Consider the following 27,318-nt stretch of genomic DNA (forward strand, 5'->3'; position numbering starts at 1 on the left):
AGTCAGTGGCATCTCTAGGGGTGATGGGGGGTGCGGACCACACTGGATAACACCGTCAGAGGGGGTGACATCAAAATGATTGTCAATAAAATTTCTGTGCAATGTTTCACCAGAAATTTACTATGTTTTATAAAAATATCCCTGTAGTTATATCAGGTAGACACTTGAGACTATGTTGGCATCTCCTGCCTGGAGGGGAGATGAGAGGGTGGAGGGGGGTAGAAGCTGGCGAAATGGACATGAAAAGAGAGTGGAGGGAGAGAGCGGGCTGTCTCATTAGGGGGAGAGTAATTGGGAGTGTGTAGCAAGGTGTATATGGGTTTTTGTGTGAGAGACTGACTTGATTTGTAAACTTTCACCTAAAGCACAATAAAAATTATATATATATAAAAAAACTCTACAAGGGGGAAAAAAAATATATATATATCCCTGTAGTTATAACAAAAAAATTTTTTGTAAGCCCAGCTTACACGTATCAATACACCTACAAGCCTAAAACTCTATGCTAACTTACTTTTTGAATCTTCTAATGCTCTCCAGTAAGAGCTGTCATTGTTATCCAATTACAATGACACTTCAAATCATGTGATTTCATCTGCCTGCACTGCAAGTACGTGCTGTTGTTTTCATTGCTGCCAGTGTTTTTACAGTGACTGATTTTGTCAAAATTTCTGGTGTTCTAGCTACAACGTTGTGGTAATTAGCATGGGGGGGTGACATTATGAGTTATAGCACTGGGTGACACCAACCCTAGTGATGCCACTGCCAGCAGTAACAGATATTCCACTTATTTCACTGGTTCCCTGTCTGTGAGCAATCAATATTTTTTCCCGAATATCTAATCCTGCTCCCTTTTGCTGAAGTTTGGGCTCATTTTCCTTTGCTCAGCCTCAGGAGAGAGGGAGAACAGTTGGTCCCCATCTTCTTCTGCCCGGCCCTATCAGGACTTGGCCATGCTCAGAAGTCCAGTCATCATGGGCTGTTTTCCAGATCTGAACTATTTTCTGCTGACCTCCCTGGCTTATACTCTCTACCCACATACCCTGGACTCTGGAGACCACTTACCGTTTGATGTTGCCAAACATCTGGGCGTGGCCCAGGAAGCGGCCAAAATCAATGTGGAACATGTGGCCAGTGGTCTTCAGCATAATGTTGTCATTGTGTCGGTCACAGATGCCCAAGACGTAAGTGGCCACACAGCAGCCTGCACAGGAGTAGATGAAGTTCTCCACAGCCTGGGAGGAGTGAAGGCAGATAGGAGGAGAGGACACAACACTCACCTGGAGGGGCTCCAGGAGCCACAACCAAGCTGAGTTCAGCCTCTCTCTCCTGTGAGCTCCAAAAGCACCTGACATCTGCCTTTCCAGCCTTCATCACACAGTAACGTACACATTCACACATGTAGGAATGGCTACCATATCTTAACGTACACACTCACACGTGTAGGAATGGCTACCATATCTTAACGTACACACTCACACATGTAGGAATGGCTACCATATCTTAATATACACACTCACACGTGTAGGAATGGCTACCATATCTTATGCAGTATAAGGAGACAGAAGGCATATACATCTCCACCACTCTTTCTGAATTTCTTTTCCTTTGTCCTGCTTTCTTCCTAGGGAGACTGGTTGAAAAGAGTGGATTAATCCAGCAGCAATGACTTGACCAGCCCAGATTAAGGAGACAATACTAGATGGGAAGACTGAAGTGCACAGCATTCCCAACTGGTCATGGTGATCCTAACTCAAGCACTGTGACTGTACAAGATGAAAGTAATAATGGTAGTTGTTTGACATATGATAACTTTCTGTATTGTGGTAAATATACAGACAACGAAATGTGACATTTCAACAATTTTCACATGCTCAGTTCAGTGGCATTAATTAGGTTCATATTACTCAACCATGACCCTGTCATCCTTACTGATTCCAAAATTATACCTTTAACAGAAGCTCAGTGTCCCCTAGGCAGTGAGTCCTCCTTTCCTTCTCCCTCCTTCCCATCCCTAGTAACCACTAATAAATTTTTGTCTCTATACACTTGCCTATTGTAGATAGTTCATATAAGTGGGATGGTACAATTTGTCCTTTCGTGACTGACTTATTTCACTCAGCATAATGTTTTCAAGGTTTATGCATGTTGTAGTATGTATCAGAACTTTATTCCTCTTTATGGCTGAGTAATTTTCACAAATGGTAACTGTCTTAGTCATCTAGTGCTGCTATAACAGAAAGTGGATGGCTTTAACAAAGAAATTAATTTTCTTACAGTCTAGTAGGCTAGAAGTCCAAATTCAGGATGTCAGCTCCAAGGGAAGGTTTTCTCTCTCTCTGTCGGCTCTGGAGGAAAGTCCTCATCATCAGTCTTCCCCTGGACTAGGAGCCTCTTCGAGCAGGAACCCCAGGTCCAAAGGACACGCTCTGCTCCCAGTATAGCTTTCTTGGTGGTATGAGGTCCCCATGTCTCTTTGCCTGCTCCTCCCCCTTATATCTCAAAAGAGGTTGGCCTAAGACACTATCTAATCTTGTAGATCTCATCAATATAACTGCCACTAATCCATCTCATTACATCATAGTGATAGGATTTACAATACAAAGGGAAATCACTTCAAATGACAAAATGGTAGACAAACATACAATACTGGGAATCATGACCTAGCCAAGCTGACAGATATCTTTGGGGAACACAATCCAATCCATGACAGTAACTTACATGTGCTAATGTACTGCAGAAGGCATTTTACACTTGTTGGCTAAATCTACTCTCCAAACTTGATCAGATGGGTATTATAATTTCCATTTTACAGATGAAGGAACTGAAGTGCAGAGATTAAGTAATTTGATCAGGGTACACAGCCAGTCAGTCTTGGATCTGGGGTTTGAACCCAGGCTTGTTTGACTCCAGACCTTGTGCTGCTCCTCCTAGACAACGTTTGATGCAATCCCTCACACTGGTATAATACTTGATTGTTTCAAAGTGCTTTCATTGCACATAAACTGTGGAATAGCATTGAGAATCCAGAAATAAATCCATCCACCTCTGGGCAACAGATTGTTGACAAAGAGTCAAAGTCCATCAAATGGGGATGAACCAGTAAGAACCAGTCTCTTTAAAAAAATGGTACTGGCAAAATTGGAAATCCACATGCAGAAAAATGAAATGGGACCTATACTTCACACCATACACAAAAATCAACTCAAAATTCATCACAGACTTAAATGTTACAGCTAAAACTATAAAGCTCTTGGAAGAAAACGTAGGGACAAAACTAATTTAAAAAATAAAGTTATCAAACACAGCTATTACTGCACGAACAGAAGAAGTCAAATTAGATAACTGGGATCTCCTAAAAATTAAATACATATGCTTATCAAAAGACTGTCAAAAGAGTAAAAACAGAACCCACATACTGGGGAAAAAATCTTTGGGAATGACATATCTGACAAGGGTCAAATCTCAATAAAATATACAGAAAACTTGAACAACTCAACAACAAAAAGACAATCTAATTTAAAAATGGGCAAAGGACATGAACAGGTACTTCACCAAAGAGGACACTCGATTATCCAACAGACACATGAAAAGACGCTCGCGATCATTAGCCATTAAAAAACCATTAGAGAGATGTAAATCAAAACTACAATGAGATACCATCTTATTCCTGCAAAAAATGGCACTAAAAAAAAAAAACAAACAGAAAATAAATGCTGGCGAGACCATGCAGAGATTGGAACCCTTATCCACTGCGAGTAGGATTGTAAAATGATACAACCACTATGGAAAACAATATAGATTTCTCGAAAAACTAGAAATAGAACTATCTTATGATCCAGCAACCAATTAAAAACCAAAAAAACCAAACACACTGCGGTTGAGTCAATTCTGACTCATAGCGACCCTATAGGACAGAGTAGAACTGCCCCGTAGAGTTTCCAAGGAGCACCTGTGGATTTGAACTGCCAACCTCTTGGTTAGTAGCTGTAGCACTTAACCACTACGCCACCAGGGTTTCTGGTATATACCTTAGAGATCTAATATTAAAGACACAATCAGACATATGCACATCTATGTTCATTGTAGCACTATTCACAATAGCAAAAAGATGGAAACAACCTACATGCCCATCAACAGATGAATGGATAAACAAAATGTGGTACATACATACAATGGACCACTATGCAGCCATAAAGAATAATGATGAGTTCTCAAAATATAATGTGGATAAAACTGGAGGACATTATGCTGAGTGAAGCAAGTCAATCACAAAAGGACAAATACTGTATGATCTCACTAATATAAAAAGACAAGAACAGGTATACATACTGCAACCAGTGTTCCCTGGTGGTTACCAGGAATAGTTGGGAGGGGGGGAGACATCACTCTCTGGATAGTAGACACTTGTTATTTGGGGGGATGGGAAATATAACACCAAATGTGGGTGAAGTGTGCACAGCCTGACCAAGGAAAACGACGTCACTAAGAAGTATACAAGAAAAAAGTAGGTTTTTGGTAAATGCTAGGACATATACAACTGTGCAACAACAACTTAATAGGAGTGTGGACCCACATGCATGTCTGTATGCACACAAGAGTGTAGGTATGTACATATGTGCATATAGGTGGGCACATACAGATATATCTATATGCAGGTGTATACATATGTGAGTGTATACATCCATATATATTCATATATACAATAAACCACATAGGGAGCATAAACATGCATACTTATTAAACACTTCAAGGAACTGGTTTGTAGGGTCTGAAGGCTTAAGACCATAGCCTTATGGGGCAACTTAGTCAACTGGCAAATATAGTATGTAAAATTTAGTTTCTACATCCTAGTTGGATTAGTAGCATCTAGGGTTTTAAAAGCTTGCAAGCAGCCATCTAAGATACAACTATTGGCCTCTATGCACCTGCAGTAAAAGACATTGAAGGAAACCAAAGAGTCAGAGAAGAAGCCAGTCCACAGGACTAACAGTCTACACGAATCATGACTTCATCTACCCTGAGACCAGATGAAATAGATAGTGCCAAGATGGCAGAGTAGTCAGATGCTTCCAGTGATCCCTCTTACAACAAAGACCCGAAAAAACAAGCAAAACGATTATACTTATGACAAGCTAGGAGCTCTGAACATCAAAGGCAAAGTTAGAAAATGGACTGAGCAGCCGGGGGTGGGAGAGACGGTTCAGAAGCGGTGAGGAGTTGCCGGAACTGATTTGTCAGAAACCAGCGCCCCTCGGGCATGCTCCCCTGGAGCGACTGCAGCAGGGCTGGCAGTACGTTCTAGATGTGGTTTCCTCAGGGAGAAACATCCAGCCACACAGCCTACTCACACCTCTGGAACCAGAGAACAGTGCTCTCGGCAAAAGCTAAGTGCTTGTGTTTGTTTTACCGTGGCCCCAGCCCCAAGCCAATTTCTGTGGCTGTCAGTTTCCCTGGGCTTGAGATAGGTGCTGCTGAGTGTTCTGAGCCATTCTCCCAGCCTTGGAGAAGGAATAAATTCACAACTGGGGGAAAAGATAATCTGCCAGCTCCACTAAGCTGAGGAGCTCAGGACAGAAGTGGCTCCCGTCCAGGCATAGATGGTCCATGGACTTTGATAACTTATCACCCCTGCAGGGACCTGTGCGGGTCCATTCCAGAAGAATAGGCCCTTGTTGGCAGACTGCAACTGTTTCAGCTCTGTGGTGGAGAGGTGGGTTTTTGACGTTTGACACCACTTTGCTTATTAAACATGGTCCTCGCCTACCCACATCAGGGGCCTAAGGACTGGTGGCTCTACCCATGTCACCTAGGCACCTGTGACAGGGGTCCAAGGACAAGTGGTACCTCCCAGTCCTTACAACCAAAAGCACCGGGTGCCCATGATCCAGCTGCAGAACCCACCTACCTGTGTGCTCTAGGGAACAGGGATGCGCTTTGCTCACAGACACTCAGGGGACAGTTGTCAGCCCCTTGCCTTGTTCAGAGCGTGACCCCCTGCTGCAGCCAGATACCTGTGCCTACACCAATTACCCCTGCCCCTCTAAGACTGTAGGACAGAGCCTGTACCATGCACTTGATGATCAACTCCCTGGACACCTGAGCTGAATGCATACAAGAAAAGTAAATGGACTCCCAGGCTCATATACCTGGTAACAGCTCTAGTCATCTGGTGATAGGACGCTGGAGCTTCAAAGGTGCAAATAATCCAGCTAGTTCTCTCAAGCAGCCTACTTGGGCATATTAAAACAAAACAAAGCAAGAAGCTAGGATACAGTAAGCAAACAAAATAAATTAATACAATAACTTATAGATGGATCGGAGACAACGGTCAGTTTCAAATCACGTAAAGAAGAAGACCATAATCACTTCAATAAGCTCTCAAAACAAAGAATCAAGGAACCTTCCGGATGAAGGTGTAACCCTGGAATTACCAGATGTAGAATACAAAAGATTAATATACAGAACTCTTTGAGACATTAGAAATGAGATCAGGCAAAACGCAGAACAAGCAAAGGAACACACAGATAAAGCAGTTGAAGAAATTAAAAAGGTTATTCAAGAACATAATGAAAAATTTAATAGGCTGCAAGAATCCACAGAGAGACAGCAATCAGAAATTCAGGAGATTAACTATAAAACTACAGAATTAGACAACTCAATAGAAAGTCAGAGGAGCATAATTAAGCAAGTGGAAGGCAGAATTGGTGAGGCTGAAGATAAAACACTTGGCACCAATATATTCAAAGAAAAATCAGATAAAAGAATTAAAAAAAAAAAATGAAGAAACCCTAAGACTCGTGTGGGACTCTATCAAGAGAAATAACCTACGAGTGATTGGAGTACAAGAACAGGGAGGATAACAGAAAATACAGAGAGAATTGTTGAAGATTTGTTGGCAGAAAACTTCCCTGATACTGCAAAAGATGAGAAGATATCTATCCAAGATACTCATCAAACTCCACATAAGGTAGATCTAAAAAGAAAGTCACCGAGACATATTATAATCAAACATGCCAAAATGAAAGATAAAAAGAGATTTTAAGAGCAGCTAGGGATAAACGAAGTCACCTACAAAGGAGAGTCAATAAGAATAAGCTCGGACTATTCGGCCAAAACCATGCAGGCAAGAAGGCAATGAGATGACTTATATAAAGCACCGAAGGAAAAAAATTGCCAGCCAAGAATCATATATCCAGCAAAACTGTCTCTCAAATATGAAGGTGAAATTAGGACATTTCCAGATAAACAGAAGTTTAGGGAATTAGTAAAAACCAAACCAAAACTACAAGAAATACTAAAGGGAGTGTTCTCTGGTTAGAAAATCCATAATATCAGATACCAACCCAAGACTAGATCACAGGACAGAGCAACCAGATGTCAACCCAGATAGGGAAATCACAAAAATAAACCAAGATTTAAAAAGTGCTCAAAAGAGGGAAACAGCAATGTCATTATGTAAAAGATGACAACATTAAAACAATAAAGAGGGACTAAAAAATGTAGTCATAGATCTTTCATATGCAGAGGAAGTCAAGGAGATATAAAGAAATAAACGTTAGGTTTAAACTTAGAAAAATGGGGTAAATATTAAGGTAACCATAAAGGAGACTAACAATCCTACTCATCAAAATAAAATACAAAAAAAAAAAGACTCAGCAAAAACAAAATCAACAACAATGAATACGAGGAAAAGACAGTATATAAAAATAAACTACTCAGCACAAAAAAATTAAGTGGGAGAAATAGATGGTGAGTTATTACCACTACCATCCATTCTGATCATGGCCACAATAGATGGATCCTAATAAAATAGAAATAAAATGTGGACAGGACTCCAGTTGTTTAAATGTCCAGACTTACTGGACCAGTTGAGAATGGAAGACTCCCCGAGACTATTGCCCTGAGATAATTCTTTAAACCTTGCACCAAAACTATTGCATAAGGCCATCTTTTAGCTACATAACTGGCTCATAAAATAAACAATATCACCCATCAGTACTGTGCTGGCTAAAAAGATCATTTATATGAAGCCAAATGGTCAACATTTACTGTAAAGCAAAGACCAGAAAGCAAGGGGACAGGACGATCAGATTACTGGAAATGGAACAACCAGAACAGAAGTAATAAGAAAATTGACACACTGTATAAAATATAACCAATGTCACTGAACAAATTATGTATAAACTGTTAAATGGGAACTTAATTTGCTGTGTAAACTTTCAGTGAAAACACAATAAAATACTATTAAAAAAAAAGATGCTTTCATTGATGCCATTTTTCATCACAACTGGGAAGTAGGCATGGTTCATTCATTAATTCCCTCAACAAACATTTATTGACCCTGCTCAGAATTCTCCTGCCCTTCCTCTTGCCCCAAATAAAACTGCCATTCCCAGAGTTCTTGACACCAGCTAACTGCTAACTAAAGTCACCTCACTCCAAAGAAGTGCTGAGGCAGTGTTAATCAGACAACTCTAGTTGGTAAAATGTGTTAGAGATATTTTTGAGTTTAAAATAGGGGAAGAGGAATCCACCTTAATCTGTCCAGGAATCAGCACTGCAATGCACTTTGTGAGGTTTTCAGAATTCTCAAGGACTCAAGAAAGTCTCATCAGCAGCTGGCAACAGTTGTCATAGCCAACAAGAAATGTACAAAATTGAGAATGAGAGAAAGCTTCCCAGATGTAGAACATCCATCCTCTCTCCCTCCACAAATTTTTTTCAAGGACCCTCCTTGAATCCCACACTGTTCCCAGACCTTCCCAGCTCAGACTGACTCCTGCTCCTCCTCTGAGCCCTACAGATCCACCGCCACCACCATTCACTTGGTGCTTCATCTACACTTCCCCAGGGTTTGTTAGCCACCATGGAGTTGGACCCCAACTCATGGTGACTCCATGCACAATGGAACAAAATGCTGCTGGATCCTGCACCATCCCCATGAGTTGCAGATCAGATCACTGTGAGTCATAGGCTTCCACTGGCTGATTTCTGTAAGTACATTGCCAGGCGTTCCTTCTTAGTCTGTCTTTGTCTAAAGCTCTGTTGATACCTGTTCAGCATCACAGCAACACGCAAGCCTCCACTGACAGACGGGTGGTGGCTGTACATGGGGTACATTGGCTGGGAATCAATCCTGGGTCTCTTGCATGGAGGGTGAGAATTCTGCCATTGAACCATCACCTACCCCCATTCTCCAGGGGTCAGGGGTCTTATATCCCAAGTAATTATAAGCCCCCCTGAGGGCTTCTAGGCTGTTCCAGAAGCCCTATTCTAAAACCAGCCACACACAGAAGCCCTCCTCTGCCCCCCACCCCACTACTTGTCATATTACGACTGGATGATCAAACCACAGGAAACCAAGAATGGAAAGTCTATAAAGATATCACAGAATTCTGGAAGAAAAAGGTGATTTCTATGAAAGGGAAATACATATATGAATGAAGAGAAACTGCTTAACAAGTAATACAGACCATCAACTCCCAGGCCTGACCTTCACCTCTGTTAGCTGGTTTTCCTCTCACAGATATCCTTTCTTCCTTAAATGCATCCAGTCTTGGCTCACAAAACAGCTGTATGCCTGTGGGAAAATTACTCAGCACTTATCACCTGACTAAGTTACACCAGAGGCTAGCTTTTTACTGGCAAGAAGTCTCATCACATAAAGGGATGCCCTCCTGATCTAGGGGCTTCGCTTGTAGGATGGAAGAGAACCTCTCTGATGAGTAGCTGGACAAAAGAAAGACATCTCTAGTTCTTTCCTCCTGGAAGTCACCACAGGGAACCAGCACATTTTGCCAGTGGAAGAAAGTACCTTTCAGAGACCACCATTAAACATCTGTAGGCTGTTAGAGGTGGAAGAGCCTTAGCAACTGCTCAGTCCCCTCACCTTATAGACAAGGGAGCTGAAACTCAAAGAAGTTAATTGATTTGCCCAAAAATCATGGCAGGCAGGTAATGAGATGATTTTAACTCAACTCTTTCAACTATACTATGCGTGTTTTCACCTGATGAGATTGTTGTGGGGGTTTTCCTTAGGCCCAGGTAGGCAAATATAGCCCGACTCCACAAAAAGCCCCTCTACTCTTGGAGAGAAATAATATCGATTCTTCCCCCAGCCCCCACGTATTATTTACCTTCCACATGTTTTTCAGGCGTTAAACACCCGCCACACAGCAACACTGTACCAGGTGTTAGAACTGTGATTACTTCCTACCGGTGTAACGAGTGTCATAGTAAACATGATAAATGTATGTAATAAGAACACACACAGAGAAACTAACTCTACCCTCGGTATCAATGAAGGGAGTAGGTTTCAAGGGATGGGCAAGGGAGAGATGGCGTTCCAGGCAAAGGGAACACTGCCTAATGCTATCGAGGAAAAGGCAAGCGACGCCCTGAGCCAGAGCATAAGATGGGAAAGCGCAGTGGATGAGACTGCAGAGGTAGACAGGCTGGATTATAAAAGGCTGTGCATGCAAGGCTAAGGAGGCTGGACTTATCTTAAGGACATAGGGAGCCACTGATGAACTTAGAGCAAAGGATTGACATGGGCAGGCTTGCACTTCATAAAAAAACAAAAACTCAGGAAACCAAGCAGAGGATGCAGTGGAAGGAGGAGAGGCCATTCCAGTGGTTTAGTGGACAGACAGCGAATAGCTGAACTAAAGCATTTGTAAGGAAACAGAAAGAAGAGGACGGAGTTGGGAGGTATTAGGGGAGAAGAAAGAACAGGGCGTGGTACTGCAGGAGCTGAGGCAGAAGGAAAGATCAAGGAAAGTCACGGGTCTGTGGCTTGGGTGACTGGACAGCAACATGCCATTTAATGATACGAAACACACAAAAAGCAGGTTTTAAGAGGTGAAGGCGAGACAGGAAATTTGGTTTTGCCTATACCAGCTTGAGGCGTTGGTGAAACACGAATGGGTATGTGTGAGAAGCAGATGGCTAAAGAGTATACATTTGAAGGGAGGGAAGAGGGCCAGAGCAAGGGCTTTGGAAGCCATCAGCATATGGGTGGTAGTTAAAGTAATAAGAGAGGTTGGGCTGACACAAAAAGAATGCAGAGAGAGCACACAGCAGGCTAGGAATTAAACCCTGGGGAATGCAAACATTTAAGACCATTTAAGATCATCTAATTACATGTTCGGAGTCCTGGTGGCGCAGTGGTTAAGAGCTTGGCTGCTAACCAAAAGGTCAGCAGTTCGAATTCACTGGCTACTCCTTGGAAACCCTATGAGGCAGTTCTACCCTGTCCTATAGGGTCACTGTAAGTCAGAGTCAACTTGACGGCAATGGGTTTGGTTTGTTTTAATTACATGTTCACTAAACAACATTCTAATCATAATTTGGCTTCCTGTGTAGGTTTTTCCTCAGGGATAAAATGCACTGATCAATTCAAAATTAGGTCGAGTCTGACTCGTAACGACTGTATAGGACAGCGTAGAACTACTCCAAGGAGCTTCCAAGGAGCGCCTGGTGGATTCAAACTGCCAGCCTTGTGGTTAGCAGCTGGAGCTCTTAACCACTACACCACCAGGGTATCTTACCTATCTATATGGGATCAAATGGACAACAGCAACTCAAAGATTGGATAGGAACCTTAGGGGGCCCTGAGTTTATGTTGATAGGGGAGGAACAACTCAGAAAAGGGGGGTAAGAGTGGTTAAACAACTCGAAGAATGTAATCAATGTCACCAAATGGTACATGTAGAAATTGTTGAACTGGTATATGTTTTGTTGTGTACGTTCTCAATGACAAAAATAAATAAAATTTAAACACTGAAATGTATATATATATGTATATATATATATATACATATATATATATATATATAGTATCTGGATCCCCTTGGAAGTTAAATTTATATAAATTAGCATCCTGGCTCATAGTCAGTCTCTTATGAGTTTGGTTATTGTGACTTGTTCCCTCCTTCCCTACATCTAATCATCCCAAGGACTAGCCCTGTGAAGCTGTGAACCGGCGCTGGACCATAGTAGGCCACAAAGTCCTACCACCTAGTGAAGTCCCGCCTTAGGAACAAGCCAGGCCCCTTTCTATTACCTCTGTCTCATATTGAACCCCAATCCTAGAGCGAGTTACAGCCCTGCCACAAACCAGCTCCATAATGAGGAACAACTAAGTGACTCTTAGTTCACATCTATAAAAAGGCGGATTGGACTGAAATGGTCTCCAACATCTCTCCCAATAAACTCTTATTCTATAGGTACCACTGAGCCCCTCTGAGAGCACAGGAGGAATTAGATGGAGGCACGATTAGGAGGGGTTCTCAAAAATTGGCCCCCCTTCTCCAAAACTCTATTTGCCAGGAAGGAAGCACAAACTTGGCTGGTAACCAAAAGGTTGGCATGGTTGGAACCCACCCAGCAGCACCGAGGAAGAAATGGGCCTGGTGATCTGCTTCCGTAAAGATCACAGCCAAGAAAACCCTATGGAGCAGTTCTACTCTGTAACACCTGGTGTGTCCTAAGTCTCAAATCCATGACAAAAACTAAGTCAAGAACAAAACTGGATCTGCCAGGGGGATTTGATTTTTTGCTAATGAGGCTGTGTCAACACAGGGTGTGTACTGGCCCTAATCACTTCTGAGATATAAAAACAGCAGGTTAGATGCAGAAGGAAGCAAAAACTACAAGACAGATACAAAGTGAAGACTGCCAGGAAACTGAGGAATTCTGGGGCTACAAAAGCTGAAGGAGACAAGGACCTTCCCCCAGAGCCTACAGAGAGTTTTCCCCTAGAGCGTGTACCCTGGGTATGGACTTCTAGCCTCCGAACCATGAGAAAATAAACTGCTGTTCTTTAAAGTCACCCACTTGTGGTCTATGTTATAGCAACCAGGAAAGTAAGACGACAGCCAAGCGCCAGTCAGGCACGCACACCGCAGCCCCTGGGTCTACCTTCTCGTATTCGTCACCAGGGTTGTGCTTCTGCAGCCAGTCAGCCAGGGGCCGGTCCTTGAAGGAGCCCGTCACCCCGTGCTCCACCTGGATCTTGCGTAGGGTCTCGGCATTGGGGATCATCTCCACCATCCCTGAGAGAGGAGGAATCAGGGTCACCCTCCAGAGCGGAGTGAGGGGCGCTGTGGGGAGTGGACTGTGAGGGCTTTGTGGGGTGCTCCCCTATAAGTCAGGCTCAAGGGCAGAGGGACTAAGCCTGATAATACGGGCACGAAACCGGGGGCAAGGATAACGGTGGAAAGGAGGGTCATTCCCCAAGTCTCATATGCCACCCTGTGACTTGCTGCTTTCCCAGCTCATACCTACTGCTCTTTTACATTCTCAAATGTTATACTGGAAAATTCCAAATATACATAAGAACAGAGGAAACAGTACCATAAATTCACATACAGCCATTACCCACCTTCAAAAGTTAACACTTTGCTAATTTTGTTTCCCCTAGTTCACTCGTCCAGCCCTGCTTTTTTTTTTTTTTTCTCTTTCCTGGCTGGAGTATTTTAAAGCAAATTCCAGACATGTTATTTCACTCATAAATACTTCAAGTATATAACTAACGCAGACATACCACCATGCCATCGTCATATCCCAAAACTTAGCATGCATTCCTACATATGATCTAATACCCAATCCACATTCAGATTTTCCTAATTGTCTCAAAAATGTCTTTTTTTTAAGTCTGAATCAGGAACCAAGCAAAGTCTATACAATAGGTTTGGTTCTTATGTCTCCACGTCTGTTTTATTTTATGTCTCTCTCCCTTCCTTCTTTTTTTATGCCATTTCACGGCCTCTAATGAAACAATCTTCTCCTTTTCATCTTCCCAGAGACATTTAGAGTTCGTGCTGGGGAACTGGGGAACGAGCAGAGGGCAGTAAACAAAGGGCCCACCCCTCCCTCCCACCTGCGTCTTCACCCCCTTCTCCCGACTGACCTCTGCCCCGGCCGGTGGAGAAGCAGCGGAATATGACCATGCGCATGTCTAGCCCCTCCTGGACCCAGATCTTGCTCATGATGCGGATCATCTGAAGGGTTAGCATGTCTTGGCGAAGGTCGTCCCCGCACTGGAGGGAGGAAGAGCATGGCCTCAGGGCCGGATGTGCCAGAGCTGGTCTCCATCACCTCCCCACCCCCCGGCTCCCAGGTGGGCCCAAAGGACAGTGACAGGGAGGGATGGCCCTGTCCTCCCACCTGCACCTCTGACCTGCTCACTCAGCTAACACAGGCTCAAGAAGCCTTCACGCTGTGCCCAGGCGGTGTCCCATCCTCCCTCCACTCCACACACCACTTGAACTGGATTCAGGCTCCCTTCAAAGGAGCCCTGGTGGTGCAGCGGTGAAATCGCTTAGCTGCTAACCAAGAGGTCAGCGGTTCAAGCTCACCAGCTGCTCCAGAGAAGAAAGATGTGGCTGTCTGCTTCCGTAAAGACAACAGCCTTGGCAACCCTGTGGGGCAGTTCTATCCTGTCCAAGCCTTGGCAACCCTGTGGGGCAGTTCTATCCTGTCCAATAGGGTCACACTATGAGTCGGAATCAACTTGACAGCAATGAGTTTTTAACAGATCCTCTTCCTCCCTGACCATCAGCCCCCACCCCCACCCTGTCCCCCTGGTTTGGAATTTACACACAGCAAATATATACTTTAAGCTACTAAATCATTTTGTCTCCTCCACTAGATTACATGCTCCAAGACTATCATTTACTTCTCAGAATCGTGGATGTGCTGGAGTCAGAAGGGAGCTTAGGGTTTACCTAGTCCAACCTACACCTGATATATGAATTTCCTCTTTAACATCCCTGCCACATGGTCATTCAGCCTCTGCTTGATTACTCCCAGGGACAAGCAGATCACCACCTTACCCATTCCACTGTTGGACAGCTCCGACTCCTAGAAAGGGCTTCTGCAAAATGGGCTGTCAGTTACCTCGCTATGCTTCCCAACACTCTGTCCCTAGCCCTGGGGACTGCCCAGAATTAGACTATTTCCTTTTTCACCTGACAGTCTTTCACGGATCAGAAAGGCAGCATGGAATAGTGGGGAGAAAATGGCCCGGGGCTGCTTCTGCCACCCCCGTGCTTCCTCTACCCTCTTCTGCCCCACCTTGGTCCCACCATCCTGAGCAAAGGACTCTCACCTTGAAGATGACACGGATATTCTCACCCAGCGGGTCCATGTTTTGGAAGGACAGCTTGAGGGGGACGGCATTGGAGTTGAAGTAGGAACAGTCCTGCCATGGCAAAGAGGGCAGCGAAGCGGGTGAGGGAGGAAAAGGGATCAAGGTGCAGTCTGCCTTTCTATGGCTGGTCCACCAGGACCCGCTCATTATCTCCTCCAGATTTCTCAGCACCCGTCATCCAGGTTCAGTTTGTTAGGACCTCAACTCCGGCCTCTGATCTCTCACCCCTTCAGGGCATTCTGCACCCAACTTCCCATTGGGTGACTTCTGTGTGTCACATACCGTCCCTAGGCTTCAGTTTACTCCTCTGTAAAATGGCCTCACAGTAATACCGACTACATGGAGCTGCAGGGATAAAGCCCAGAGGACAGTGCCAGGCACAGAGACAGTGTTCCATAAGTGTGAAATGACAGCTGCCATTATCATCACCTTCCCTGACTACATCTCCAACATCATCAGGGAGGGACACCCAGCCTCCAACCCAAGTCCTCCACCCTGCACAGCTGGTGGGCAAAAGTCCACACATGTTGGGAGGAGGAGAAGGCCACAAATACGCCTTTCTTCCTCGTACCTCTCAATGACTAAGCAAGTCAGTGACAACCACACTCTGCAGACCCTCCGTACTCTGAGAGTCCCAGACCTACTGGTCACTCACCCTGGACACGATGCCCTTGACCAGCAGACTGGGACTGAGCGGCAGGCGGCATGAGCCGTTGAGAGCAAAGAACTGCTTCACGTCTTCCAGGCCAGTGCGGAGGATCCCCTGAGAGGGAGGGGAGAAGGGGAGTGGGAGCTGAGGTGAGGGGCTATCAGCTCCACTCAGAGCCAGGTGTCCTCCAGGAGTGGGTGCCCAGAGGTGGCTGCATGAAAACCACCCCCTGAGGAGGATGGGCCACCTTCAAGAGGGCCCTGAAGAAGGAAAACCACCCGACTCATCCCCCAGCCTGGGACAGTACAGGGGCAGCAAGCCCAAGGACCTGTGGAGGCCAGGCACATAACAGAACAGCGTGGAACAGGCCATCATGAAGGCAGGCAGGCCACTTCTCAAGGGGGAGCTGTTATTCAGGCTGTTGCCAGGGAAGCCAACAATCTAAACTTTATTATGGAATTTCACAGGTTTTAAATGTTGGCAACCAGGAACGCTGCTGGCCCAAGAAAGTACCTTTGTGCAAACAGATAAAGGTGCTGTCTGTGGGTGGCTGCAGTCCTGAGCCATGGCTCACAGCCTAGTGAACCACGTATGGCTGGATTTCAGCCCTCACTTGCTCCCTCTGGTTGGGGGCTCTTGGGCAGTGAGCAACTTACACAACTGTGCTCAGCCTTGACAACAAACAAAACTGCTACCCTGCTGGTCAGGATGCCTGAGAGGTTAATGACCTGAGCGGCCGCAGAAGCTTGGGGCTGGAAACGGGCAGAGGCAGCCTCTCCCGGCTCACCTGCCGTGCCGACGGGGCGGCCTCCCGGACCTGCTGGGCCAGCTTGGCCAGGGTGTTGACGAGCCAGCACTGGCGGTTAAACTCCTCTCGCAGCCCCTTCCCGCAGCAGCACAACAGGGCCGCCAGCAGATACTGGTAGCGGATGCTGAACTGAGAGTCCTTGAGGCCGTCCTTCAGCAACCTACAAGGCAGAGGGGAGTGTGAAGCCTGGACAGTCTAGGGATCACAGGCAAGGGCGGGGATGAGGGGGCCAAACCCAAGTCTAAAACCCACCCAAATTTGGGAGGGAAAATTTATTAAGCATTTGGCTCCTAACTGAAAGGGTGGAAGTTCAAACCCACCCAGTGGCTGCGGGAGAAAGACCTGGCGATCTGCTCACATAAGGGATTGGCCTGGACCATAAGACAGACAGTGATGCTTGTGAGCAGTGAACTTTGTGGCTCAAGTAGCCGCATGAGACTGTGCGGGTGACTCCTGTCTGGTGGCGAGGTGAGAAGGAAGAGGCGGACAGGAGCTGGCTGAATGGACACGGGGAATACAGGGTGGACAGGAGGAACGGCTATCTCATTACGGGGAGGGCAGCTGGGAGTGCACAGCGGGGTGTGTATGGCTTTTTGTACGAGAGACTGACTTGATTTGTAAACTTTCACCTAAAGCACAATAAATAAATTAAAAAAAAAGTATATGAAATTAAAAAAAAAAAAGGCCAATAAAGATTTTGTGAAAGAAAAAAAAAAAGATTACAGCCAAGAAAACCCTATGGGGCACTTCTACTCTGTCGCATGGGGTTGCTGTGAGTTGGAATCGATCTAACGGCACCCAACAACAACATCACGCAGACCCTATACAGGCGTGTTTTATCTGTCCCCACAACTAAGTCTGTGTCCACTCAGTCTTTGAGCAGAGGGAGCTCAAAGCATGCCTATGCTTAGTTCCCCTGTGTATTTCTGCCACAGGTGGGTACAGGGAAGGGCAGAGATGACCCTCACTGTACTGCAGTGGGGTGAACTGAGAGCCGCCTGAGGACAAGATGCCAGCTTAAGGCCACAGGGTACGTCAGCAGCATTCTGGAGCCCTGACGACTCAGCCCCTCACCCTTGCAGGCCTTGGAGTGAAACACTCCGGCGTGTAGGCCACACATCTCCCCCTACCCTTCCGCACACAGCTTTACCAGAAGAAGTAGTGAGTCACTCTCAAGTCAGAGACTGCTCGCTTCAGGAGGAAGCGCACCAAGGGACTGTCCAGGTAGCACTCATACTTGAGGGCCTGCATAGGAGGAAGGGAGGATGGACGCATGAGGCTTTGTTAACTGCCCCCACCTACACCTACTGCTGGCCCACTGGGGACCCCGGGTTCTCAGGGGGCAGAGTGCAGCCTGACTTGGGGTCTTGGGGTTGGACCATTAGAACTGGAGGGCAGGCTAGTCTACCCACCTGTACCAGCTGGGGCAAGTAGTCTAGCAGCTCGGCGTCCGAGAGCGAGCTGATCCACTGGACAGCCATGCGCCGCACCTCTTGGTCTGGGAAGCTGCAAAACAGAGCCCAGGCCCTGACACCCAGCCACAGGCTCTGAGGCACAGCCAAACCCCCTCACCGCCTACGCTTCAGAGGGTGGACAGGCATAGATGGAGGAAAGGCAACGTTCCTTGGGGTTCACCAAAGCCACTAGAAGGGTCCTTAGCACCTTCTCCGGAATGATCCCACCCCATGGTCAGAGTCCACCTCAGGCCACAGAGGCACAGGTGGGTGACCACTCTCATTCCTTGTGTGATGTAGAGAAAATGGGGTAAAGTCCTCAGCCCCAGCCCTATTCCCACAGATCTCTTCCTTGAGTCCCACTGTGCCAGAAATTCCTATCGTCAAAGAACTTTCACGTGGGTTACAGCATTATCGTGTCTCGGTACCATCCTGAGATGCAAATCTCCCAGGCAAATAACAGAACAGTGGAATTTTGCACAGGCCAGTACACCTTGGCCGAATTACTCTGGTAAGAGGTTAGCAAGGCCATTGCCTAAAAAGTCCCGAAGGTAGGACACGTGGATTGAGTCGATGCTGATAACTGAGAGTAGGGAGAAATCAGCCAGGAATACTAGGATGCAGGGATCTGAGCCTGGGAGCCTCATGTCGCCAGACAGCCCTTCAGGGGAAGGAGGGAAAGACAGGACTGGTAAGGTGTTAGCTAAGTGATAGGGTTTGGGTTACACAGGTGTATGCATTTGTCAAAACTCAGCAAATGTACACTTAATGTTTGGGCATTTTCTTGTCTATAAATGTTACCTCAAAAGGGAAAAACCATAAACACTGAGCTGCAGTTAATGATACGCATGCTAAAATATTTAGGAGGGAATTTAATGATGTTTGCCAGTTTACTTCCAAATGCATAAAAATAAATAAGATGGATGGATGGGTGGAGAGCAGAGTGGATAGACAGACAGTACAAGGTTAGCAATAAAGCTAGGTGATGGGTATAAATTCTGTACAATTCTTTCAATTTTGTTGGATTTGACACGTTTGCAACGTAATGTTGGATGAAAAATTGAGACAAAGTAAAAGGAAATGTGGAAAAGCCCTGGAGACACAGGCACACGTCACTACCTTCCCCAGGGCCAGCTCAGGTCAGTGGTGGGCAGTGCCAAGCACTGGCTTCTGGAAGGGCACGTGGTCAGGAAAGGTGGGCATCACACTCACATGGCATGCAGGAGCCCCAGGGCATCCTGGTGGTTCATGTGGGTCCACTGCTTCAACAGCACATAGATGTCAGGAAGGCACGCCCACTCCCAGCTGGGGGCGCTGGCAAGCACCAGGGGCAGCGAGCTCACCTCCGAGTGGCAATAATAACGCTTTTCCCACAGGCGCTTCTTGTCAGCATCAGTGAGCCTGGGGACGGGGGCGGGCGGTGGGAGAGGGCACAGTATTACTCCAAGGGGATGCTACACACGCCCCAATGTAGTGGTTCCCCAACTTTGCTGCACCTGAGCATTACCTGGGGAACTTCATAAAAACCCCATGCCTAGAATGTAAAAACGGTGCAGCCACTGTGGAAAACAGTCTGGCAGTTCCTCAAAAAGTTGAACACAGAACTACCATATGACCCAGCAATCCCAGTCCTAGGTCTACACGCAGAAGAACTGAAGGCAGAAACTCAAACGGAAGCCCGTACACCAACGTTCACTGCAGCACTTTTCACAGTAGCCAAGAGGTGGAAATAACCAAAAAGTCACACCCAGGAAGTGTTAAATCAGAATGTCTGGGAATGGGAGCCAGGCATCAGTAGTTTTCAAAGACCAGACCCTCAGGTGATCTGAGTGTGGAGCCAAGTTTGGGGATCAGGGCCAAATCTCCCCTTTGATCCTAACTCAGGGGCATCTCAGACTGAGGCAGAACGCACAGGCCAAGGGCACCAAACTTGCCACCTCTCCCAAAGGTGTCCCAGGGCACCACTCCCAAGCTGAGCCACCAGAGGGCAGTGGTTCCCACATGTCAGGGTCTGGGTAGCTGAGAGGCCTCCTGGGGCCTCCAGGAACCAGCTGGCAGTTTAATAGAACCTGCAGCTAATCGGGCCTTGCCGGAGATCAGGTGTCTAATGGGAGAAGGGAGCAGAGGGGATAATGAAGTGAGGGGTCAGTAGAGGAATGGGGCCAGGAGAGGGCTGCAGCTGCTCTGGCTGCCCTTGGTGGAACATGAGGGAGAGATGAGCCCCTTCTCTCTTATGTCTCCCCACCCAACACATGCACAGGCCACGCGCCAGGCAGAGAGGTATGTAGACAGAGCTAGGAGCCTGGAGCCCAGATCCCAACAGCTCCTCCAGCTCTCTTTTCCCACCCAGCCTTCTCCATTCCTAGCGGGAGAAGCCGGAGGATAAGATCAGCCTGGATGCGCTTACCCCTGAGAGCTGCCAGCTTGCTTTGACACCTGATCCTTTTTGGAAAGTGACAGGGCCAGAGTGCTGCAAAGGCTGTGGGTGTGGAAGGGGCAGGAGGTGGGGGCAGGGTGCTGAGGGCAGTAGCCAGCTGCCCCAGAGGACAGCAAGTAAGACAGCATATCTGGGGTATAGGACAAAACTCTGGTCCTCTCGGGACAAAATCTGGACCAATAGTTCAGCGTGGGGATGGGCACTCCCAGATCTAATTTCCACTTCATTTTTCCTAGTATCAGCTCATGGAAAAGGGCATGGGGGCTGGCCTCCACACAGACCTCTCTCCACCACTTCCTACCTAGGTGACAAGGCCCACCCCATCCTACCTCCCAAAGCAAGAGGGCAGGGACTTGGTGTGGGGAGCTAAGGGAATGTCAGATAGAAAGTAACAGACTTGGTGGGGGACCTGAGCCATGCATGGGGGATGCCCTGGGCCTCACCAGTACAGGGACTCCTTCTGCATGATGTCTTTAAGCTTGCCTTGGTCTTCCTCCCGGAGGCTGCCAAACTCATAGCGGGGGCTGAACTTGTCTCCAGGAGGGCTGGTGAACTTGGTGTCAAAGGCTGAGGTGGGGAAGTCAATCTGGTGGAGGGGGATCAGAGAAGTGGAGAAATGAGAACAGCCAGTGTGAATGGGGGCAGCCACCCATCAGGATCTCTAGCTTCTCTCTCACCCCAGAGTTCCTGCCTTTCTCCCTTCTTCCCTTCTCTCAGGTCCTTTGTCTATAAAATAACACAGTTGGACTTGGTGATCTCTAGAGTCTCTTTCTACTGTAACTTTTTCAGCAAGAAATGGGAAGGAAAAAAAGAGAGCAAGAGAAAACGGGCAAGGGAACTCAGCAATTCCACTCCCAGGTGCACGCCCAGAAGACTTGAAAGGAGGGACTCAGACACATGTACACCCATGTTCACTGCAGCACTATTTACTATAGTCGAAAGATGGAACAGCCACCCCTCAGCAGATGAATGGATAAGCAACAGTGATTTCACACAACGGAATTTATCCAACCAAAAAGAGAAAATCAAGTCCTGATACATGCTATGACATACATAGATGAATCCTGAAAACATTAGGCTGAATGAAATAAGCCAGACACAAAAGGACAAATAGTGTTATGATGCCACTTATACAAAATCTCTAGAAAAGGCAAATGCATAGAAACAGAAAGTAGATTAGAGGTTACTTGGGTCTGGGGTCAGGGGACAACGGGAGGTTATTAATGGGTACAGAGTTTCTGTTTGGGGCAATAGATAAAAACGTTTTGGAAATAGAGAATGGGGATAGTTGTACAACATTGAGAATATAATTAATGCCACCAAACTGTACATTTCAAAGTGGCTGAATTAGCAAATCTTATGTTATGCGTGGCCGAGTGGTCTAATGAGGCGGTGGATTAAGGCTCCAGTCCCTGCGGGGGCGTGGGTTCAAATTCCACTGCTGCCAACTATATGGAAACCCTGGTGGCGTAGTGGTTAAGTCCTACGGCTGCTAACCAAAGGGTCAGCAGTTTGAATCTGCCAGGTGCTCCTTGGAAACTCTATGGGGCAGTTCTATTCTGTCCTATAGGGTGGCTATGAGTCAGAATTGACTCAACAGCACTGGGTTTTTTATGTTATACAAGTTTTACCACAATTTTTTTAATTAAAAAAAAAAACAGCCAAGGGAGGAACAGGCTAGGTTGAGATGCATGTTAGTGAGAGGACCAGCCCCATTTCAGAACTTTGAACAGAGAAGCCACCAGGCTGAGCCTCTGGGAGTGCCCAGCTGAGGTTGGGAAGCCTTCAGTGTGGTTCTGGGGGGCATTCCTTCCTGATGGGAAGTGGGACAACATGCCAGGTGAGGGCCCCCAACTCTGAGAACTGTAATACTGGGTCCCATTTCTCTAGGCCTCCAGATGTTCATTCCCCTAAAATTGATATCAGAGTTGAGTGACCCAGTTCTCAAAAAGAGTTCTACATTCCTTCATTCAGAAAATGTGTATTGAGCCTTAATACGCACTGGGCATTGTTCTAGGCCCTGGGGATAGAGTAAGTGATGAGACACATAAAACACCCGCTTCATAGAGCTGCTATTCTATATATTCTATTTCATTCTATATCAACTTTGATACCCTATATTCCATATCAAGGCATATCATGGCCACAAGAAAGCGTCAGGAACTGATAACTAGACCTTGGACCTAACCAGCTCCTCCTCCTCTCCCTGGAGAATGAGTCCACCCCACTAAAGCACTGAGTGACTAGCTGGGGGAGGGCTGCCCCTGGAGCCCCAACAGGGGACAGCTTAGCTTTGATCAGATTCAGCAGTAAGATGGCTCAACACAAGATTCTCCAAAAAGCTGGCAGAGCCCTGCTCAGGGAGTCTCAGCCCCTACCTTCAGGTTTCCTGAAATCAAAGTTGACCTCTAGGAGACCGGAGGAAGATACCACAGAGCTCACCCTCCCACTCCGGCTCTAACCACACTCACTCAGTTACTTCAATCTTATCATCCTCCCACTCCCAAACTTCCAGCATGTTCTCCTGCTGTCCCAGCCCAAACCTCCAGTGGGAGAACATGGCACTTACTCAGGAGTGGTTCTGATGGGAGGGTGGGAAGAAAGAACTGAGGCTGGAGTCTCACCTGCAGGATGACACTGTCTGGCTGGTGAAAATTAGGTGCACTCCATCGGGCACCAGGGTGTTCCTGGGTTGCTGGCCACAAGCCCAGAAGCTTCCGGCCGCAGGTCAGCACTCTAGGGAGGATGGAGGATGGAATGTGCCAACAAAAGAAATTTGCTAAGCAGATATTTTTCCTCCTGCTCCCCCAATCCAAAAATCTGCCTTTTCTGTTTGAAGCCACCACCCAACACCCATCTCTCTGGTCCTCCTCACAGACCACGGCCTCTTCCTTCTGCTATTGGAGCTCTCGCCCTCTGGCAAGGCTTCCTGAGCTAACTACACCCTAGTCTGGATGACCTGGGAGCAGGGATGCTTACACGAGGTAGAGAGGCTGGACTAGGTGACCTCTAAGGTCCTTCCAATGACAAGCCCAGATGGCATGTTATCCGAGTACTGCTTTTCCACATCCCTTCCCCCCACAACAGTCCTGGGCCGCCAGTCCTACCCAGCAGCTCCTGGTTACACCAACGGTCCTGGTCACTAGTTCTGTGCTTTGGCTCCATCTGCCAGGGCTGGGACACACTACTCTCTGCTGGTGAGTCCCCCCATGACCAGCCCTCTTGAGGGGTTCCAGCCAGTGAAGCAGCTGGGCCCCTCACTCTGCCCCCCACCTTCCACAGCTGAGAAGCCACTGCCCTGGAGCCCACATACTGCCTAAAGTTGAAGAGCGGGGTGGTGACCCAGCCCAGGGCTTCGGGTGCCCGCCGCTGCTTATTGGTGTCCGAGGAGCTCCCAGGTGGGGGGATGGGCAAAGCATAGAGGGTGGCACACAGCAGGGTCTCCCGAGGCAGCCGGTTCACCTGCACAGGGAAGCAGAGCCTAGAAGGACAGGAAACCAAGTCAGAGGTGCCACCCCTGGAGCTGCAAGGGACGAGTGGCCCAGGAGGTCGAAAGAAGGGTGAAAATCTGGCCTTGCTTGCAGGTTGTCAGACTTGTGTCCGGGGGAAGCCACCCTGCAGGACCAGGACAGGTCCCAGGCTGCAGCAAAGCCTCCATGGGTTCGCCGAGCAGCAGTCTGGACTCTGTGTGAGGCCCTCTAAGGAGGGTGGCAAACAGCCCTGGCTGCAAGGCTGCCCACAGCAACTGGACAGAGCTTGTTTCTCCAGAGCCATCTCGGAGTACAGGTGACTACATGTCCCATCCTGAAAGCTCCACTCCTTTTCCTGACTTAGGGTTTCTGCAGAGGATCACCAAGAATCTGCCTTTTGTCCCCCTTTTCAGTCTGACCACCGCCATCCCCCATGCCACTTGCCCTGCTGAGAGGAACCCGGAAGCAGCACCACGTTCTCTGCCCTCAGTTCACCTCCCCATGGCTCTACCACCTGTCCTCTCACCTCCCCTTCTCCTCCCAGCCCCAGGGGCACACGATGGTTTGTTCTCGCCCTAAAACATCTGCAAAGCCAAAGTCCTCCAGCGGTGAGAAATCTCATTTGTAGAGCCAAGACAATTGAGACTCGTAAGCACTGGCCACTACCAACCCAGGCCCAGATGTTCTCTCTGGCTGCTCAGCCTGAACCACACCCTGCCACACCTTCCCAGTTCAGGATGAGGAACTGCGGTGGGGTGAGCTAAGGAGGGGAGAAGAGCTGCGGAAAGAGACGGAGGACCCACATTACCTTTAGGGGAAGCTGTCCCTAGGCCAAAATCCACAGTCACACCCTCCTGGCAGGCCCAGGGCCCAGCAGCTTCTACACCAGAGGGCACAGAGGCAGGGCAGAGGTCTCGGGATAAAGCAGCCTCCCTCCACGGCCGCCCCTCACTCCTGTAGGGAATCTCCACCTAAGTGTGCCTCTCCCTCCCTCCTCCCAAAGACTGGCAGAGCCCTGCCCTGGCCCAGCTGCCTCTATCTTGGGGAGCCCATGGCTATAATTAGGGCCTCTCCAGCAGCCAGTGGACACACTAGGCGGGGGCTTAGCCAGGGGTGGCAGACGATGCTGCTGGGCCTATTTTGAGAGTTAGCTGATCCTTCTACTGTGACAGTGGGAGAATCAGCTGACCCCATAGCAAAGGGGACAGGGAGCTGGTTCTGATGACTTTCTTTTCACCCAGGAAGAGGCTTCCTGCTTTGTGTCTGGGGGAATAGCAGAATGAGACTTTCCAACTGAAATCTTAATTTTCTAACTGAAACCTTAAAACCTAGAACATTCCAAAGCCACCTCTCCTTAGTCCTGGAGTACATCCTCCACCGAAGTACATCCTCCACGGAAACCACCGTGGACCTACACTGGGGTTCTGTCAGGATAGCCACTTTGTTGGCTGCAGCCCCGAACCTCCTCCCTCTTCTTCCCTCTGCAACCCATTCCTCAACATCACATCACAGGGGCTGCATCCTCCAGGAAGGTCCCAGCCCTGGTTCTGGCACTCACAACCTTAGGCAGCTTATATCTCTGCCTTGGCTTCCTCACCAGTGAAAAGGAGGACACGGCTTAACATACATGATGTCTGTTCCCACTGTCTGTGCGCTTCTTGCTTCTTGACACCGTGATCACTGCCTTGGAGCTGGGCTACACTGATAATACTTTCATGCACAAATATCCCCATGTATCAACACTATGTCAGTCCCTGGAACAGAGAAACTGGAACTGAGAGGGCTTCCGCAGCAAACAACAAAAAGATGAAGATAAAAGCCCTTACCGTGTGCTAGGCACTGTGCCAAGTTCTTTACTTGCGATGTCCTAACTGCCCCTCCAATGATCCCATGCAGTGAAACCTGTCAGAGCCGGAACTTAATGGGACTGCTTCGATTTTCCAGGTCTCACAAGTTTTCAAGCCTTTGACAGCGTGCACTTTTCTATTCCCCCTTTTAGTGGAAAATATTTGCATTTTTCTTTCTCTGACTGGTCTCTGCCTTACACAGGTTCCGGCTTTCGCAGGTTTTACTGTATCATCTCCATTTTAGGTTAAACGATGTGTCCAAGGTCAACTGATAGTAAGTAGGAGAGGATGACTTGCCCCAAAGCCTGGGCCCTGAACCCTACACTGGACCGCCTGCTTCCAAGTGCCTTGGTCTTGACCTTGAAGGGGCTAAGAGGTCTCCCACTGGGCATTGGGACAGGAGTGCTGAGATGCTCCCTCCACCAGGCTGCGGGTAGAGGACTAGCCCTGTAGGGTTCCAGACAGATACCTCAGACAGGGAGTGGAATGAGACAGGCCCTGGGGGCCCAAAGCACGCAGGCTGAGGTAGGATGGGCCTTGCACTGGGCAAGAAGGCTGCTCCTATGCCTCTGACCCTCTGAGACCCATTTTTGGGGTTCACCTGGGCCAGAGCACTGCGTAGTAACCCTCCCCTGGGCAGCTGGCAGTAATTAAGGCCAAAGGCTCCTAAGGAGCTGGTGAAACTCAAGAGCCATTTAGTGCAGCCATTCTCTGCCTCCAAGGAGTTTCTCCTGCTCTGGAGGTGGTTTGATGAAGGCCCTTCATTTACATCACTATTAGGCTAAGAATTACATAAAATGTGAGGAAAGGATAGAGGGTCTGAGTCCCCAGTTGCCCTCTGTAAAATGACCCCACGCTCACAGCACTTCCACAGACTCTTCGTTTATCTGATCTGCACCCTTGCCCTCCACCAGGACCCACCTCAGCCTCTTTAATCTGCACCGCAAATATTTAAGTTGTGGTTCTGCTGCACACATGAGCGTCAGATAAACCCCATAGTCAGTCTGGGGAAGGGAGGGTGGAGGCAGCAAACAAGGGACTTTCTGACTGTCTGGAGGGAGGAAGGACACAGCCCAGTCCAGGCACAGCCCAGAGGCACCTGCAACCCCACCGTTCAAGGCATGCTCGCCCCCGTTTCCTTCCTGCCTCGCTTGGCTGATGACTATTTATTAACATCATTATTGTAATGAACAGTGATTATGGTTTCATATTTATAGCCTGCCTATCTCATTTCAGTGCCATAACTTCCTCTGAGTTAAACAAATAACCCCATTTTAAGATTTGAGAAACTAAGGCACAGAGAAGCTAGAGAGAACTTAGCATTAGCTAGCAATAAAGCCTTCTTCCTGTGGCTTCAAGCCCATTATTCTTTCCCCTAGACAACCTTCCCTCTCTGTCTCTAAGGGAGAAAGCACAGTCCCTTCTCTCTATTCTATGAAAACCCTGGGAAGAAGGAAAAGTTAAGAATCCTTTGGACCCTTTAAACTTTTTAAGGG

At 47.6% G+C, this 27,318-nt stretch overlaps 1 protein-coding gene across 9 annotated transcripts in view; it reads right to left on the reverse strand.

The window, feature by feature from the left end:
- Positions 1-27,318, reverse strand: part of PIK3C2B (phosphatidylinositol-4-phosphate 3-kinase catalytic subunit type 2 beta) — an 84,816-nt gene that overhangs the window by 13,152 nt on the left and 44,346 nt on the right. For all 9 annotated transcript variants that reach the window (XM_049857896.1, XM_049857897.1, XM_049857893.1 and 6 more), the window contains 12 exons: positions 23,819-23,986; positions 23,130-23,241; positions 20,949-21,091; positions 19,281-19,469; positions 18,027-18,120; positions 17,765-17,859; positions 16,594-16,774; positions 15,813-15,920; positions 15,116-15,208; positions 13,916-14,045; positions 12,925-13,058; positions 1,066-1,235 (listed from right to left, as the gene is read on the reverse strand). In XM_049857896.1, coding sequence (XP_049713853.1) covers positions 1,066-1,235; positions 12,925-13,058; positions 13,916-14,045; positions 15,116-15,208; positions 15,813-15,920; positions 16,594-16,774; positions 17,765-17,859; positions 18,027-18,120; positions 19,281-19,469; positions 20,949-21,091; positions 23,130-23,241; positions 23,819-23,986 — 1,617 coding nt within the window. The remainder of the gene's footprint in view (positions 1-1,065; positions 1,236-12,924; positions 13,059-13,915; positions 14,046-15,115; positions 15,209-15,812; positions 15,921-16,593; positions 16,775-17,764; positions 17,860-18,026; positions 18,121-19,280; positions 19,470-20,948; positions 21,092-23,129; positions 23,242-23,818; positions 23,987-27,318) is intronic.

The sequence above is a fragment of the Elephas maximus genome, chromosome 18 (assembly GCF_024166365.1).
Source record: "Elephas maximus indicus isolate mEleMax1 chromosome 18, mEleMax1 primary haplotype, whole genome shotgun sequence".
NCBI classification, from domain to species: domain Eukaryota; kingdom Metazoa; phylum Chordata; class Mammalia; order Proboscidea; family Elephantidae; genus Elephas; species Elephas maximus.